At 51.3% G+C, this 17,242-nt stretch overlaps 1 protein-coding gene across 5 annotated transcripts in view; it reads left to right on the top strand.

Annotated features, from left to right (window-relative positions):
* Nucleotides 1-17,242, top strand: part of CASKIN1 (CASK interacting protein 1) — a 118,084-nt gene that overhangs the window by 95,484 nt on the left and 5,358 nt on the right. For all 5 annotated transcript variants that reach the window (XM_039349710.1, XM_039349714.1, XM_039349711.1 and 2 more), the window contains 8 exons: nucleotides 2,562-2,666; nucleotides 4,799-4,920; nucleotides 5,557-5,644; nucleotides 6,837-6,934; nucleotides 8,425-8,535; nucleotides 12,429-12,530; nucleotides 14,093-14,231; nucleotides 15,016-17,109. In XM_039349710.1, coding sequence (XP_039205644.1) covers nucleotides 2,562-2,666; nucleotides 4,799-4,920; nucleotides 5,557-5,644; nucleotides 6,837-6,934; nucleotides 8,425-8,535; nucleotides 12,429-12,530; nucleotides 14,093-14,231; nucleotides 15,016-17,109 — 2,859 coding nt within the window. The remainder of the gene's footprint in view (nucleotides 1-2,561; nucleotides 2,667-4,798; nucleotides 4,921-5,556; nucleotides 5,645-6,836; nucleotides 6,935-8,424; nucleotides 8,536-12,428; nucleotides 12,531-14,092; nucleotides 14,232-15,015; nucleotides 17,110-17,242) is intronic.

Genomic DNA, 17,242 nt, shown 5'->3' with positions numbered 1-17,242 from the left:
ATGGCATAACAGACTATAGCATTAACACATAAATAATTCACAAAATAGCATATAAAATGTCCTATCAAAATATAAAACAGAGCAGTGAATTATTTTAAAAACACACAGCATGCATGATCAGTAAAATAATCTAAAATTAAATGATGTATGAGCCGTTACTGGGTGGCTAAACCAATGGCCAGGATTTGCTCAGTACCCCACGGAGAACGTTAGATGCAGATGGGGTGGAGGCTGGAGGGCCAAGAATTGCCTCAAAAATTACTGCCAGGAGGAAGCTGGACTCGGAGGCACCTGCAGGAAGTGGCTGGGGAAGGAATTCAGACTGTGTGGTTTGAGAAATGGGAGAAGGCAGAGGCTGCAGAGGATGGTCAGAAATGCCAAGATGGCACTGCCGTGGCTGCTTGTTATGCTATCATGGCTCTCTTGAGCTTCTTGGCCATGCCCTGCGGAGGTCCCGGGAGAAGGGAAGGGGTGTGAGAGCAAGTGTGTACGGTCAGTTTCTGTTTTGTTTTCTTGGCCCTCTTATCATTTTGTCCTCTCCCTTCCCTGACCTTCCACTACCCGAACCAACCCTCTCAGGCCCTGGGTGCTTCTTCAAGGATTTGGGGTCTTGTTTCCACAAGTGTTTAATCCAGTGTTTCTCAAACTTAGCCCCTTGAAGATGTGTGGACTTCAACTCCCAGAATTCCCCAGCCAGCTAAGTTTGAGAAAAACCGTTTCAATTAATACAGGGCGTCCCAGAGTTGTACCATCATGTACTTTCCGTGAGAATGGACAGAAAACCCTTTTTTCCTCCCTTTTACCAGCCAGCCCAGTCCCCAGAGATTGGGCCTTTGATCTTCTGGAGCTCCCATCTGGCTGCATCCATTTCCACTGGGACTGCAACACCCAAAATGCCAGCACAGCTGGGGAAGGCAGGCTGGCACACGAGAGGAAGTGAATCCAACCCCCTTTTGGCGCAGGAGCACGCTCACTTCCGGGTTTTCCCATCCGAACTGACTTGGACCACGGCATTAACAGTAGCGTGGCTACAGGCACTCTTGAGGGGGGGGGAACTTGCTGGGCGCCCCATTTCCTCGCCGGGCCCCAGAGTGGAGTGCGGGCTTCTCCCAGAGATGCTCAGTGCCACAAAGAACACAATCAGGGTGGCCCCCACAATCTGCTTGCACAAACACCATTGGCCTGAGAGACCGGTTTTGCTTCCCCAAGACCCTTTGGCTGACTACAGACGAGGCAAAAAAAGGACTTTTTCACCCTTTGTTGGTTTTCCTGCTTAAAAAAAAATGGTGATGTGGCCTTTTAATCAGTGGCTGTCAGCCTCGACAGCAGAGCGTCAGATATGCAGAGCAAACCACAAGGAGCAGCTTAGGGAATGCACCCCGCCATCTAAGGTGTGCCTAGGTAGCAGCTGGACTAGGTGACTGTAGCCTTTGCAGACCCTACCCCCACCCCCAGTGAAGATTCCTTAGTCCAGGGGTGGTGAACCTATGGCACGGGTGCCAGAGGCGGCACTCAGAGCCCTCTCTGTGGGTACGTGGGCCGTCGCCCCAGTCCTAGGCCTTCAGCTGGGTTTTATAAAACCTTTTCGCTTTAGGCCTCCGCTGCCATGTGCCCCCCAAAAAAGAAGGTTCAATCGATCAGTCAATTTCAACTTCTCGCAGGAAAAAAAAAGATCTTGCAAAGTTGGAATTGATTGATTGAACTTTTTAGTCCCACCCAGTCTGCCGTTACCACTGCAGCCACGCCCACCCAATTGGCCACACCCACTCAATTGGCCACACCCAGCCAATGGCCACACCCACCCAGCATCTGACGATGCATAAGTGGGTTTTGGGTTACAGTTTGGGCACTCAGTCTCTAAAAGGTTCGCCATCACTGCCTTAGTCTAATGGTTCTCAAACTGTAGTCCATGGAAACTGGGGGGTGGGGGTGGGACGTGAAGTCACAGGATGTCCACGAAGGCTTGAAGAAATGTTATGATTTAAATCTTAAGTCTTGGAGGTCTGTGGAAAGGCTGAGAACCACTGTCCCAATCCAATAGCCACAAAGTTGGCAGGGCAGCCTGGATGCCAGTGGAACAGCAGTAGCCAAGCTGGGTTTCACACTTTGGAAAAAGCAATCACGCTTAGACTTATATACCGCTTCACAGTGCTTTACAGCCCTCTCTTAGTGATTTACAAGGTCAGCCTCCTGCCCCCAACAATCTGGATCCTCATTTTACGAACCTCAGAAGGATGAAAGGCTGAGTCAACCTTGAGCCACTCAGGATCGAACTCCAGGCTGTGGGCAGAGTTTGTCTGCAATGCTGCATTCTCACCGCTGGGCCACCATGGCTCTTACGTTGAGTCTCCTGGACGCCATGAGGTCAAAAATAGTGGCAAAAGCCAAGACCCTCCCTCCTGGTGAAACGGTCTGGGGTATCGAGCGTCCAGAGGAGGCTGATGAAGCTTCCACACACGCCCTTCTTTTTCATGCGACGTTGTCTCCCTTCTCTCACCTCTTCTTCTCTCTTCTTCTCTCCCTCCCCTTGCTGGGTCGTGATGCTGTCTTTGGCCTCAAAGGTTCCCGGGGGTCGGATGCCAGCCCCTCCCACTTGTCCCCCGGCAGCTCTGCTACCACGCCGGCCCCAGCAGAAGAAATTTGGGTGCTCCGCAAGCCCTTCGCAGGTAGGAGGAGGGCAGGGGGACCTCCTGGCCACAGGGATACAAGGGGCATCAGAATTAGAACCAGAATAGAGCTGGAAGGGACCTTGGAGGTCTTCTAGTCCAGCCCCCTGCTCAAGCAGGAGACCCTACACCATTCCAGACAAATGGCTGTCCAGTCTCTTCTTGAAAGCCTCCAGTGATGGGGCACCCACAACATCTGAAAGCAAACTGTTCCACTGGTTAATTGTCTTCCGTGTCAGGAAGTTTCTCCTTAATTCCTGGTTGCTTCTCTCCTTGATCAGTTTCCATCCGTTGCTTCTTTTTTTAAAAAATATGTTTTATTGAGTAAATATTTTAAAACAGGTTAAACACAGGGTGGCTTTTCTGGCTGTTATTTTGCCATACATACTATACCAGGGGTAGGCAACCTTGGCTCTTTTATGACTCGTGGACTTCAACTCCCAGAATTCCTGAGGCAGCATGGCTCAGCTTGGAAACCTCTCCCTTTCCCCTCAGCATGGCTGGCTGAGGAATTCTGGGAGTTGAAGTCCACGAGTCATGAAGGGGCCATAGTTCCCCCATGCTGGCTCAGGAATTCTGGGAGTTGAAGTCCATGAGACATAAAAGAGGCCAGGTTGCCTACCCCTGCACTAGGCCAGAACCATCCAAATCATAATCTTGGACCAATATCTAAATTCTTTGGGACAGGGGTCTCCAATCTTGGCGACTGTAAGACTTGTGGACTTCAACTCCCAGAATTCCTGAGTCAGCCATGCTGAGGGGAAAGGGAGAGGTTTCCAAGCGGAGCCATGCTGGCTGAGGAATTCTGGGAGTTGAAGTCCACGAGTCATGAAGGGGCCATAGTTCCCCCATGCTGGCTGAGGAATTCTGGGAGTTCAAGTCCGCAAGTCATAAAAGAGCCAAGGTTGCCTACCCCTGTACTATACTATATACCATATACCATATATCTCCCTATTCATTGAACTTTTATACCATTTACATATTGCATTTTATACTATTTATATATTTACATACACATTTACATCTATTTACGACATAACTTCCATTTCCATTCTTGTTTCATATTCTTTCTGATCTCTATCTTATGCTCACTTTGAGATTGAAAATCTACACTTTTCTCTCTTCTCTCAAGGAGAAAAAATCAGAACCAAGAAAGCTTTCTTTGTTCTGACTTTTTCTCCTCGAGTCTAACCATCCGTTGCTTCTCGTTCTGACATCTGGTGCTTTGGAGAATAATGTGACCCCCCTTTTCTTTCGGGCAGCCCCTCAAATACTGGAATATTGCTATCATGTTCCCCCCTAGTTCTTCTTTGCTCTAGACTGGCCATCCAGAGAGGCTGGCTGAGGCAATGGGGGGGGTTCCCCTGATGGGAAGCAGTATGGGGAGTTTTGGCAGTGGCTGGCTGATGGGGAGAGGCAATAGAGCAGAGTAAGGTGGGTGCGTCAAGGAGGACTATTGTACCAGCCATTCCTCAAGTAGGCAAAACTGGAGGTTAGAGGGGCCTTTCCTGTCTCTTGGGGGGGGGGGGAACACAGCCCCTGGCTTTAGCATCCCACTATCCAACCTGAAGCTGTACAAAGTATAGGATGGCAAGTCAGGACCCTGGAGAAGAAGTCGGGAAGAGCTGCAGCTTGGAAACGTTTCTGCTTCTGAATGAAGTTTTGTGAATAGGATAAAGTGCTGCCCGGTGCCTCGTGATCTTCTGCTACCGTAGAAGAATTGCACCCAGTTTTCCACCTTCAATGTCTATTTAAAGAAAGCAGCTTTATGGAAGAGGGAACCTTTTAAGATATCCTACAGTAAAGGAGGATAGGATCGCATCAGCAATTGATGGGGGAATTTTTCCCTTGATATATTTAAGGCTTCAAGACCCTTGGAGAGTATTCGGTTTAATGGGGTTTTCTGAACAGAGATTTTTGGGTCCTTTTTGGTTGGACAGCAATTTGACGTGCACCCCCGTTATCTGGTGTTTGCCCTGAATTTCAACAACATGATAGGGGTGGCCAGAAAACAGGCGTGCAGGACCCCACCTGGTCCCTGGTTGCGGGTGCCAGTCCTGAGAAAAGCCACCCATTGTAGGACGGAGCTGTCCTTTCTTTGTCCTGCCAACCTCTCCCTGACCCCCCGCTAGGAGGTGACCGCAGCAGCGTGGGCAGCACTGGAAGCATCGCCAGTGGACGGAGCTCGGGCAGTGGCCAGAGCACGGGAAGCGGAAGCCATGTGGCCCTTCACCCCAGTTCAGAAGGCGTGAAGGTAAGTCAGTCCCTGCTCCCCAGAGGGCTGGATGTGCCACGGAGCTAAATCCGGAGCTCTCCAGCCCACCAGCTGGCCCAAGTCTCACCCGATGGCCCAGGTCTAGTTGTATACTTTTTATCTTTTTAAGAATGGAAGCTGCCCGGGCTAAGATGGGCAGCCAATGAATTTTACAAACAAGTAGCTGTCCATCCTTGATGTTGCTCGGTCTTCTACTGCCCCCTTGTGGTTGCAGGTTGGATTGCTCGCCCCTTCCCGATGCCACGCGCTTGGCTCAAGTGACCCACGGGCTCCTTCCTTCCCTGGGGAAAGTGGGCCAGGAGGAGGGGCAGGCAGCTAGCTCCCAAATCACCCTTGTGCGGCCTGCCTGCCTGCCTGCACCAGAATCCTCGTTTCGAGCTGACTCGGCTGCAGCCACGAATGCCAAACAGGCAGCGCCATTGTGCCACCCGTTTGCTCTCCGTGCCGCAGCTTGCCACTTTGCCAACTGAGTCACAGTTTGGGGAGAAAAAGCACCTGATTCTCCTTCCAGGCTTCTCCGAGTCCCTGTTTTTCTACTCGGCTCCCCTCCCCCCTGCCTGCCTGCCACTCTTTTCTGATTAAGGCTTTCTTGCTGTTCCTCCCCCAATTTCTCAGCTGCTGGCAACTGTCCTTTCCCAGAAGGCGTCTGTGCAAGAATCTGCTGCGAGCGACGGGCCTGCCAAGGCGGTGGAGACACCCGCAGGTGCGTGGATGCTCCGGAGGACAGCTGGTCCTTCTGTCCTCGCGGGAGCGTTTCTTATTCCCAGGACCCCCGGCGTCTCCTGGAGAACATGACCCTGTCTCTCTGCTGCTGCCGCCAGGCCTTCGCTTGCTTCGGTTAGTGGGGAGCACTGGGGGGAGGGCACGATGGCCGAGGGAAAACAGCATCCCTCCTGCCTCTGTTGAACATGCAAGCTGCCTTCTGTGCGAAGAGCGCGCTGTTGATCGCAGGTCGGTCTGTCTCCCCCCCACGCTTTTGGTGTTGCTGTCCCCTTTGATTTCGGTTAGGAGTGTCTCAGCCTCCTGTGATGTTTATTTGGATCCTGAATGTTTGAGGCCTTTCTCCCCCCCCCCCCCCGGGCATCACTGCTCTGCTCCTTGCTCTTGCCCTGGATGGAGCATCTCAGGAGCTATCCAGTGGCAGGAGGAGGCGAGGGGGAGGCGTCAGCAAAGGCTGCTTTCTGCATTGCCGAAATGGATGGTGTATCAAGATGCTCACTGTGGGGAAGGGGCTTTCTCGATTGGTAGTGAGGGGCCTAAGGCAGCCAGGCTGTTCTGATCTGTGCCGTTGTGATGCTGCCCGGGGTGTGGATCGGCTGGGAGTCTGCATCTTCTGTGCAGCAGTTTTTACTTTTGGAGCTGCCCTGTTCTGGAGGACACAAATCTAGAAATCTCCAGGCCCACTTATAATCTCCCTCCCTCCCGAGGCTCAAGGGCTGACGCTGGAGGTCTCGGTAGCCCTTGGATCAAGCCGGAGACCTTGCGTGTTAGCTGGACTGGAAGAGGGTTGGAATCCTTGTTGAGGGTCGGATGGCCTAAAACGATCTGGGAGACATCAAGGTCACCTTGGCTGCCATCTTGATCTTCTACCACCTGTTTGGTGGGAGGAAGATGCTGCCTCATTGAGGCTGGGCCCCCCATTTTCCCTTCGGCTTGAAAGGAAGCAGAGCACCTGCGCAGCTCCTTGTTCCCCGTGTGAGGCTGGCAGTGTCCCACACTCAGACAAGCCACCTGTGCTGTAGCACCTGCATGCTAGTCTGTTTCTCCCAATGTCCTGTGGCCGGCCACCTTGTCCTGCCAAGGAAAGTGCCCATGGGGTGCCCAGGGCCTTCTTTGCACTCGAGGCTCCTTCGAATTTTCCGCTGTGTTGAGAATTCCTGCCTGCTCTGTGACAGGTACTTCCCGGACCCCAGGACTGGGCAGCACCCCATACCCCAGCCAGCCGTATGGTGAGCAGCAGGTGAAGAAGGTGGAGCCGCAGTCGGAGGGGAAGGCAAGTTTGGGCACCCCAGAACAGCTTCTGAAGTGGGTAAAGCAGGACAGAACTGGACAAGAGGTCCCTGCAGCCTGTGGCATTCCTTCGGGGGGCTGCCCACGCTGTAATCTTTTCTTTGGGGTTGGACTTATGGGGTAGGGTGGGAGTGTTTTCAGGGACAGATGAGGGTCTGAAGAGCTGGTAACCCATTTCTCCACCCCCATTTCCTGCCTCAAGTCTCCTTTATTCTGGAATTCTGAATAAAACCTGGAGAACTGAGCTGGCAAAAACGTGGTCTGGTAGAGTTCAGGGACAGAACGTGGCTCAGATGAAGCCTTGGTTCCATTGTGGAATTGAGCTTGCAGCCCTTTTATGTACAAACCGACTTTTCCAATCTATTATAAAGGAGAGGGGAGAGGGAGAGAGGGAGAGGGAGGGAGAGGGAGGGGGAGGGAGGGAGGGAGGGGGAGGGAGGGAGGGAGGGAGGGGGAGGGAGGGAGCTTAGTTAAGGATGCCTTCTCTGGGCTGCCAAAATTTGGATGAGTACCCAAAAGCAATGCAGAATTTGGTGTTTTTTTGTGCCACTTTGTGGCTGGCGGTATCTGGGGGGGGGCAGCTCCTCCTTTAGCTCTATCTTCCCCTCCCCCCCCAAAGGAACTAGGCTGCCCCCACCTTGCCTGGGAGGGGGGAATCTGTCTTTGCTTGGCAGCTTTGGTTCTCTCAGCTTCACCTGCTTCTCCTGAGACATTCAAGATGCTGCAGAAAAGGACAGAGCTGGCAACGAGGCCTGAGCGGCAGGGTACGATTCCATTTACAAGACCCATTTTTTTAATGGTTGTTTTTTGGGGTTTATTACACCCCTCACCAGACTGAATAGATCAGTGGTTCTCAACCTTTTTAATGCCGCGACCCCCCCAACCGGTCGTAAGTCGAGGACTATTCAACTGGTGCAGCACCATTTGCAGAATGGGACTTTTGGCAGGCTCAGCAGGGCAGAGACAACCTGGACAATTCCTATTGGCTTTTGGAAGCCAATAGAATTAGAGTCTATTCAAGAGAATCTATTCTATTGGCTTTCAAAAGCCAATAGAATAAAAGGGAGTAGCACAGCTAAGGAAAAGGGGGGAAAAAATGGCAGACGGCGTTGTTTGGCAACCCCTGTGAAATGGTCGTTCGACCCCAAATGGGGTCCCGACCCACAGGTTGAGAACCACTGGAATAGATAAATGTGGAAAGGAAGGAAGGGGAGGAACCTGCAACTAGTGTTAGAAGCAGATTGCTTTCTTGCAAGGAGAGAGATTCTGCAAGTAGGAAGAGATCCCAAAATAGTGATGGGGATCACAGTGACGAAGGTAGAAGGAAGACCATAAACCTCATTAAGGATAGGAAAAAATAAGAACTGCTGTTGCCAAAACCTCCCTCTGTCAGGCATTCAGGCAGGTGATTCTGGGTTTTTTAAAGAGATGTAATAACTATAAATAATGACTTGTGCCCGTCTTCCCACCCAGAGCTCAGAGGCCGTCTACCAGTGGCTCTACAAGTTTCAGCTGCAACTCTATGCCTCCAACTTCATAAATGCTGGTTACGACATTCCCACGATCAGCAGAATGACCCCCGAGGTGAGGACTCCTATTGAGAAATACGGAGGTGGGGGTCTGTGGGAGAGGACTAAGGAATTGGCCGCTCAGCTCAGGAAGGGGCTGGTGGAATGGAGGGAGCATCCTGATGATTTTTCAAAGAACTGCTTCTATTTTTAACATTAGAAGTGAGAATTTTAAAAAAGCAAAGCCAACGCAAATCACACAAATGTGTTGATTGTAACCAGCAACCACCTGGGTGGGAGCATCTCCATTCAAATGATTATAAGGAATGAAAGTGCAGCAGATCAACACAATCCTTGGGGGCACTTAGTTCCTCTGAGACTTTTTTTTAAAAAACCATTGGTTTGGCAGAAAAAGGACGATGGCTTCCTAATGCACAGGTCTCCACAAAGTGTGGTTTACAAACAGGCAGGATGGTGGCCACAGGGGCAGAATCAAAATTCTGCCTGTTTTTAATGTTTGATGCCATCATCTTGGTTTTTCGGACTCACCTGGCTGTCACTCCTAGCTCCGATACCTGTACCCTGGAACCGTAGGAAGAAAGAGGACAGATCCACATTTTAGTTTGTGGGTATTATTATGAATGTTGGGGCGCAATGGATCAGTGGTTAAGAAGCTGAACTGGTCAGCTGGAAAGGTGACAAGCCAGGGTTTGAGACCCAAGCACCGTGCAAAGGGGTGAGCTCCCATCCTCTACTCAGCTCCTGCCCATCTAGCAGTTTGAAAGCATGGAAATACAAGTAGATAAAACAAAAAAACAGTTTTGCTTTTCGCTGCATATTATGCTGACCACATGACCGTGGAAATGTCTTTGCACAATGCTGGCTCCCTCAGCTAAGAAACAGAGATGAGTCTAGATTCGGGCAGGATTGGACAGAGGAAACTTTTCCCTATTATGATTGTAAGAAGCTTCATTTCCTTTCTTAGGCATCTCTGTTCCTCTCCAAAGTGAGCTTAAGAAGTCTTTTTTTTTTTAACTTAAAAAGAAACTGAAATAGAACATGAGTCATTCTTGGATGGAAAAAAAAAACCCTCTTCCTTGAGTTTAGCTTCATTCCTGGTGATTTGCAAAATCCACCCAAGCAGATTTTTTGGCAAGAAGTGTTTTGCCCTCTGCCAACACTTTTTGGGATGTGTTTTGGCTTTCCAGCCTAGCCCATAGTTCAGGAACTGACCGGTTGTCCTCCATCTGGATTCTTCCTCAAGTGGTGCTCCTGCAAATAACCTTGATAACATGCCTGGACGGGTGGATGGGAGAGTGGGTGGGTGGCCCACACCCTGAAAAGAAGTGAGAGAGGACACTGAATAGTGACCCTTCTCTGAGCTTGTTTGGTATCAGAATCTAAGAAGGATCAGGTTGGCTTAGAATTGGGATGGAAGACCACATGGTGTTCCATGCTGGAAGCAAAATCACTGTGAATATGAGGGTGAACGTTCATTCTCCGAGCTTGTGGGTTGGTTTCCTTCACCCTCATCCTACACCCGAGCTACAAATATTCACCATTATTGCAAACACTCTGAATATATTGTAAGAATAACTGACTGAAAGAGTCATGAAGATGAAGCACCAACATTCTGAGAGATGTAGATAAGTCATGTTGTTAAGTTGAAAGGAAGACTCAGAAAAGGTCCCTTTTAAAGCAAAAATGGGAAGTGGAGAATCTGGCCTAGTATATTCAGTCACTTGTTGGTCAAGAATAAAGAGGGACAGAAGACTGAAAAAGTAAATGGGAATTTCATTTATTTATTACATTTATTACATCTCCGTGCTCCCCACCTGACCCAAGGATTACTGGGTGGTAATCCTAAGTAGGGAGGCAGTAACAAATTTGGACAAGAGTGTGAAGAATAAGGACCTTTTTCTCTGTGATCAAGACCAGACGTTGGAAATGTGGCCTTTCCAGGCTAATGAAGGGCTGGGAAGTGAACAAACATCCTGAAAAGGCCGTGAAATGACGTGATGTTCCAGGAGGCGAGCTTGACTTTGCCTTACTGCATGTATATCACAATGGTGCATGTTTATCTTCTAGGTCAGTGGTTCTCAACCTGTGGGTAGGGACCCCATTTGGGGTCGAGTGACCATTTCACGGGGGTCGCCAAACAACGCAGTCCGCCATTTTTTTCCCCTTTTCCTTAGCTGTGCTACTCCCTTTTATTCTATTGGCTTTTGAAAGCCAATAGAATAGACTCTCTTGAATAGAGTCTAATTCTATTGGCTTTCAAAAGCCAATAGGAATTGTCCAGGCTGTCTCTGCCCTGCTGAGCCCGCCAAAAGTCCCATTCTGCAAACGGTGCTGCACCAGTTGAGTAGTCCTCGACTTACGACCGGTTGAGTAGTCCTCGACTTACGACCGGTTGGGGGTCGCGGCATTAAAAAGGTTGAGAACCACTGTTCTAGGTGGTTGGGCCTTCTCAGCCATTCCCAGACCAAACCTAGTCCAACAACACTAGAGCAGGGGTCCCCAACACCCCGGGCCACAGCCCATTCGAAACCAGGCCGTGCAAGGAGGGGCTGAGTGTGCACATGCCCACAGTTCCACTTGCGCAAGCGGCGAGCATATGTGCAAGTGGAGTTATGTGCACTTGCACCCGTGCCTGTCACTGACCCGTGCCTCTCCCCCTCACCCCCCCCCCCCCGGTCTGCCAAACTGGAAAGATTGGGGACCCCTGCATTAGAGAATTCCTCAAAGCTTGGCACTCAGACAAATCAGCCATCAAACGACACATAGAGATAAACAAGATCTACAGTATCTATATACTTTTCAAAGGAGACTTACAAAAAGCCAAAAAGGAAACAAGACCAGAACATCCCTTTGCCAACAATCAACAGCCAGATGAGCAGAGATTAACACCAAGATTAACACTAGACCAACAATTAAAAAAACAATACCCCAATCAAGGAATTACCAACTCAGACAATCAGTAAATAACACCTTAATCAAGGAACCGCCAAAGCACTCCCACCAACAACGACAGGGAGAGCCACTAGTATAAAAAACAAGAAGCAAACCCTTCTGTCTTGCAGCACTGACTATGTTACCTAGTTAGGTCATGAAACGTCTGCAAGAAAACAGCCACAGTCAGAGGGCATCAAGGACCCCACAAATCAGTCCTGAACTACAAATGTTCTGTCGATTCCTAGCTCCAACGGTTTCAGGGTTTAAAATAGGGTGACCAACCCGTCCTCCTTTAGGGAGGACAGTTCTTTTGTAAGTTCTATCCTCCCTTGAAAAGTGTCCTCCTACATGTCCTCCTTTTCAATATTTGAAGACTAATCTGCAGGACTTTTTTTTCTCATAGAACACTCAGAAAGCCATTCCGGCACCTTTTTTTGATGGATTTTTTTTTTCAGCTTTTGCATGAGCTGTGCTACTCCCCCTATTAGCTTTCAAAAGCCAATAGGAATTGCTGCTGAGCGCGCCAAACACCTAGCCGGCAAACTTTGCACATGCAAGTTGTCTGCAGCGAAGGCGAATTGGCAGGAACTTTGCACCCCTCCCTGCTACCCAACTACACCATCTCCTAGTTAGTTCCAAAGATACCGTGCTGTGGGAACCGCGGGGCCCTCTCTACACGGGGCTGCGCAGGGTGGGTGGTGGTGCTGGCGGGGTGGCTGCAGGTGGGGTGTGTCGGTGGCGGGCTGCCCCCCAGGGCCGGAGCTGGCGTGGCTGGTGCTTTGGGAGCCACAGGGCCTGCTCTACATGGCAGGGCAGTGGTGCTGGCGGGGTGGCTGCGGGCGGGGGCGCGGCAGGCGGTTGACCTTCCATGGGCCGAGCCAGTTTTTACGATATTTTTTTCTTCAATTTATTTGTGTCCCCCTTTTCATTGTAAAAAAGTTGGTCACCTTATTTAAAAATGTGTGCTTGCTGCTGACTGAGACTCGAATGATGGGGCCATTCTTTTTGGCTTAGGACCTGACGGCCATTGGGGTCACCAAGCCAGGACACCGAAAGAAGATCGCCTCCGAGATCAACAACCTGAACATTCCCGAGTGGCTCCCAGAATACAAGCCAGTGAGCAGCCTCATCCTGCTGCATTTGGGGTTTGGGGAGGTTGGAGACAGACAGGGCAGGCGCATCGCCCTGAGGTGGGAAGCCGTAGTCTAAAAGGTCCAGAAATCCCAGAATGTGTCAGCAGCAGACTTAGCTGTTGGTTTGCTGGTGACTTTCACAACTTTGCCTCTGCTCCTGGCAGGCTCTCTGAAGCACGCCAGAAACTTTGCTTTTCTGCAGAGCATCTGAAAGCAGAATTCACGCTGTGGTTCCACACGGGAGAGGCAACATTATGATTCAGACCCTCCTTTATTGCTAGAATTCTTCTGTAAGGATAATGCAGAAGCCGCCTCCATTTAAAAAAGAACCTGACAAATGCAGGTGGTTGTTTAGTGACCGTTCAAAGTTACAACGGCACTGAGAAAAGGGACTTACAAGTTTTTCACACGGCCGTTGCAGCAGTACCACGGTTGCATGATCAAAATTTGGATGTTTGGCAACTGGCTGATATTTATGACGGTTGCCATGTCCCAAGATCACGTCTTTTTGCGCCCTCCTGACAAGCAAAGTCAGAGGGGAAGCCAAATTCACTTCACATCCCTGTGACTAACTTAACAACTGCAGCGATTCACTTAGCGACTGTGGCAAGAATGGTTGTAAAATGGAGCAAAACTCACTTAACAGATGTCTCACTTAGCTGTTGCTCTTGGGCTCAATTGTGGTCGTAGGTCAAGGACCTGTACAGGTTACAAGCTGCCCTTCGGCTGCCTCCCTCATTTAAGTTCCTGATCCTTCTACTGTAGAGGGGAGAAGCTTTAACTGCCCGCAGGTACGTCTTGACTTACAACCGTGATGCAGCCCACCCACTGCAGTCATGACGGTAAATCGGGTCACCCATGTGACTGGCCTGATTTTGCAACCATTTTTTTGCAGCAGTTGTTAATGACAGAGAAACACTTATGACAGTGTTTCTCAACCTTGGCGACTTGAAGAGGTGTGGACTTCAATTCCCCTTGCTGCCTGGGGAATTCTGGGAGTTGAAGTCCACACCTCTTCAAGTTGCCAAGGTTGAGAAACACTATGTAAGGACCCACCCCACTTTGCATCTTAAGAAGACAGAACTCTTGGAATATTTCTTCCAACAGGCATCCTTTATTAAGAGAAAATGGTTGCAGGTGTTCTAGACAGGACTTGGGCCCCAAGCCCTACGGTTCAAGGTTTTAAGGGATCCTCAGCAGCCCTGCCCCACCCCACCATCTTTCCAGCGACAATCCCAGGCGTTACATTTCCCCCCCCCCTTTTCCCTCACTGCGGGTGGAAGGGAGACGTCAGAGAGGGTTACATGAAAGGTAATGGCCTCATTGTTATGTTTAGTCCTTTTGGTGGTATCCACATTCAATCCCTTTGAAGTTGTACCAAAGGAAGTGAGGGCCATAAAACCTCTTTGTTCACCCCCTTCCCTTCATCGTATGACAGAATCCAGAGAGGGCAGAAATGGGGTTTTCCAGAGTCGATAACTAGAGATGAAATATAATTGGATTCTGACACACTGGCTTAAATTCTACATCCTGTGTCTCTCCCAGGCAAACCTGGCCCTTTGGCTTTCCATGATCGGTCTGGCACAGTATTACAAAGTCCTGGTGGAAAATGGCTACGAGAACATCGATTTCATCACCGATATCACTTGGGAGGATCTGCAGGAGATCGGCATCACCAAACTGGGTGAGGGGAGGGTGGAGACCACTCCATTCTCAACGAGAAACTGAATCAGGGTCTTTGGGTACCTCTGTGCATGAATGGCTGGTTTTGGTTCCGAGCAAAGTGGAGGGAAGAGTAGGCTGGTTCAGTCTGCCTCAGTTTCTCCAACCTGGTGCCTTCAGAATGTCTTGAAGTTAACAACTTCCATTGTTCTGGAGCAGTGGTTCTCAACCTTTTTAATGCCGGGACCCCCAACCGGTCGTAAGTCGAGGACTACTCAACCGGTCGTAAGTCGAGGACTACTCAACTGGTGCAGCACCGTTTGCAGAATGGGACTTTTGGCGGGCTCAGCAGGGCAGAGACAGCCTGGACAATTCCTATTGGCTTTTGAAAGCCAATAGAATTAGACTCTATTCAAGAGAGTCTATTCTATTGGCTTTCAAAAGCCAATAGAATAAAAGGGAGTAGCACAGCTAAGGAAAAGGGGGAAAAAATGGCAGACTGCGTTGTTTGGCGACCCCCGTGAAATGGTCGTTCGACCCCAAATGGTGTCCCGACCCACAGGTTGAGAACCACTGTTCTGGAGGGTGCCGGGGTGGGAAAGCCCAGCCTATACTGTGACTGGGCCTCAAATATTTTGGCCATGGAGGAGGTGCATATGGAGAAGAAGAGACAAGAAGCTGTTCTCCAGACGGAGACTAGACTCATACATTAAGGCCTAGTGAGACACAATTGTACTGGTTTGGAGGTTTATTTATAAAGATTGTGCTAGAATTTTAACCAGTTTCGATCTCTCGTATCTGCTTAGGCCACCAGAAGAAGCTGATGCTAGCTGTGAAAAAGTTGGTGGAGATCCAGAAAGCGGAATACATCAAGTATGAATCAGGAACCCTGAAGAAAAAAGGTGCACCACAGTCACAGGACACAGTGGCCATAGAGTCTCCTCCGCAGGAAACGGCTGAATGCCAATCCCCCAAGATGTCCACTTTCCAGGGCAGCGAGCTGAGCAATGAATTGCAGGTGGCCATGACAGGCACCAGTGAAGAGGGGCCCGAGAAACAGGTCAACCATGTGACGCACTTCCGGGACGGAGCTGTCTACCGGCACCCCTCCCGCCTCGTTCACGAGAACAGCCTGAGTGGGAGAGCTAAGCTGATTAGTAGTTCCCAGGAGCTGCTGGGAGATGGGCCCAAATCTCCTGGCCCTGCAGCATCCAAAAGCCAGGAGCACCTAGCAGAAGAGGGGAAGGAACCTCCAGCCACCCTGCCCAAGGAGGTGCGGAGCCTCCGACATGGCCACAGCATCAAGAGGGCAAGCGTCCCACCAGTGCCTGGAAAACCCCGGCAATCCTTCCCTCCAGCTGCAGGCCACTACACCCCTCCGCAAACGCCCACCAAGCCCCGCCCATCCTCTCCTCAGGCTTTCGGGGTGCCCCACGCCACAGCCAAAGTAAAACCCACACCACAGTTGCTGCCGCAGACCGACCGACCCATGTCCCCTCGCTCCCTGCCTCAGTCTCCAACGCACCGGGGCTTTGCATATGTCATACCGCAGCCTGTGGAGGGAGAGGCTCAGGCGGCGGGCCCCTTGGCTCAAGCCGTGCCGGTCCTGCCCATCTCCATTCCAGTGCTGTGCCTGCCACCCCAGGCTGCGGAGAGCGAGGAGGAGGCAGGTCGGCCCAAGAAGAGGGCCCACAGTCTGAATCGCTATGCAATGTCCGACAGTGAGCAGGAGCGGGATGAGCTGCTGGTGCCAGATGCTGGGCCCTATGCCACTGTGCAGCGGAGGGTCGGGCGCAGCCATTCTGTCCGGGCACAGTCGGGTGTCGACAAGAACGTGAACCGCAGCCAGTCCTTTGCTGTGCGGCCCAAGAAGAAGGGACCTCCGCCTCCGCCGCCCAAACGTTCCAGCTCTGCCATCTCCAGCAGCAACATGACGGACGATTTTAGCAAAGAAGGAGAGGAGGGAGAAGAGCTGGCCCAGAAGCAGCTGAGTGACGGGGGCACCGTGGACACAGGCAGTGCTGGGAGCGTAAAGAGTATTGCTGCCATGTTAGAAATGTCATCTATCGGTGGAGGGGGGCGGGCTCTTGCCCTGCAAAAGGGGGCTGACGGGTACTACTTGCAGCCTGGTGTGGTTGTGCGCTCAGCCAGTCCGGAACATACCCGTGTTGCAACTGTTCTGGCCACTGTCAAGCACAAAGAGGCCATCGGACCAGACGGAGAGGTGGTGAACCGCCGACGCACCATCAGTGGTCCTGTGACTGGGCTTGTGGCAGCTGCTCGCCGTGAACGCTCGGACAGCATCAAGTCTGATTTGGCCAAAGATGGCGGCCCCATGGAACGGCTGCGAGCAGAGCACAGCGGGAGCTCCCCACAGAACGGTTCAGGAGAAAATATCCCCTTTGCGGAGGAGGGCAGCCTGACTATCAAGCAGCGTCCCCGGCAGATGAGCCTCGCCAAGGCCGAAGGTGGGGAGGGCTTGTCCCTGGCCCACCGGCATGGTGACCTTTCCAGAGTGGAGGCCAGTGCCACTCTCAAGCGGAGGATCCGGGCAAAGCAGTGTCAACAGGACAATGTCAAGTTCATCCTCACGGAATCGGACACTGTGAAAAGGCGGCCAAAGTCAAAAGACAAGGAGCAAGAGCTGGCCCAGCTCTCGGTGTACCACAACGGTATGGGCACAGTCAAGCGCCGGCCGACCTCTGAAATGAGCAGCCTGGAGGCTGTGGCTCCCACAGAGCAGAGAGGGGAAGGGGCTTTGGCTCAGATCCCCCGCGAAGGAGAAGCCAAGAAACCCATCAAGCCTCCAGTCTCCCCCAAGCCCATCTTGCCGCCCAAAACCTCAGGGCCTTCCACGCCCACCCCCAAAAGGGCTCCGATTCCCGGCCCTGGAAGCCCAGGTAAAGCCTCTTCCTGGGGAACCCACAGAGCATGGTTTTAGCAGGGGGCTTCTGAGCTCATAATTCCAGGGGCTTCACAGCTGTTTCTCTGTGCTCCGAGGCTGCCACAAGGCTTCTTTATCCATGCATATAT

The sequence above is a fragment of the Crotalus tigris genome, unplaced genomic scaffold (assembly GCF_016545835.1).
Source record: "Crotalus tigris isolate CLP2741 ecotype Arizona unplaced genomic scaffold, ASM1654583v1 scf7180000018301.7375997, whole genome shotgun sequence".
Classification (NCBI taxonomy): Eukaryota; Metazoa; Chordata; class Lepidosauria; order Squamata; family Viperidae; genus Crotalus; species Crotalus tigris.
This window is presented reverse-complemented; position numbering and strand designations above follow the sequence as displayed.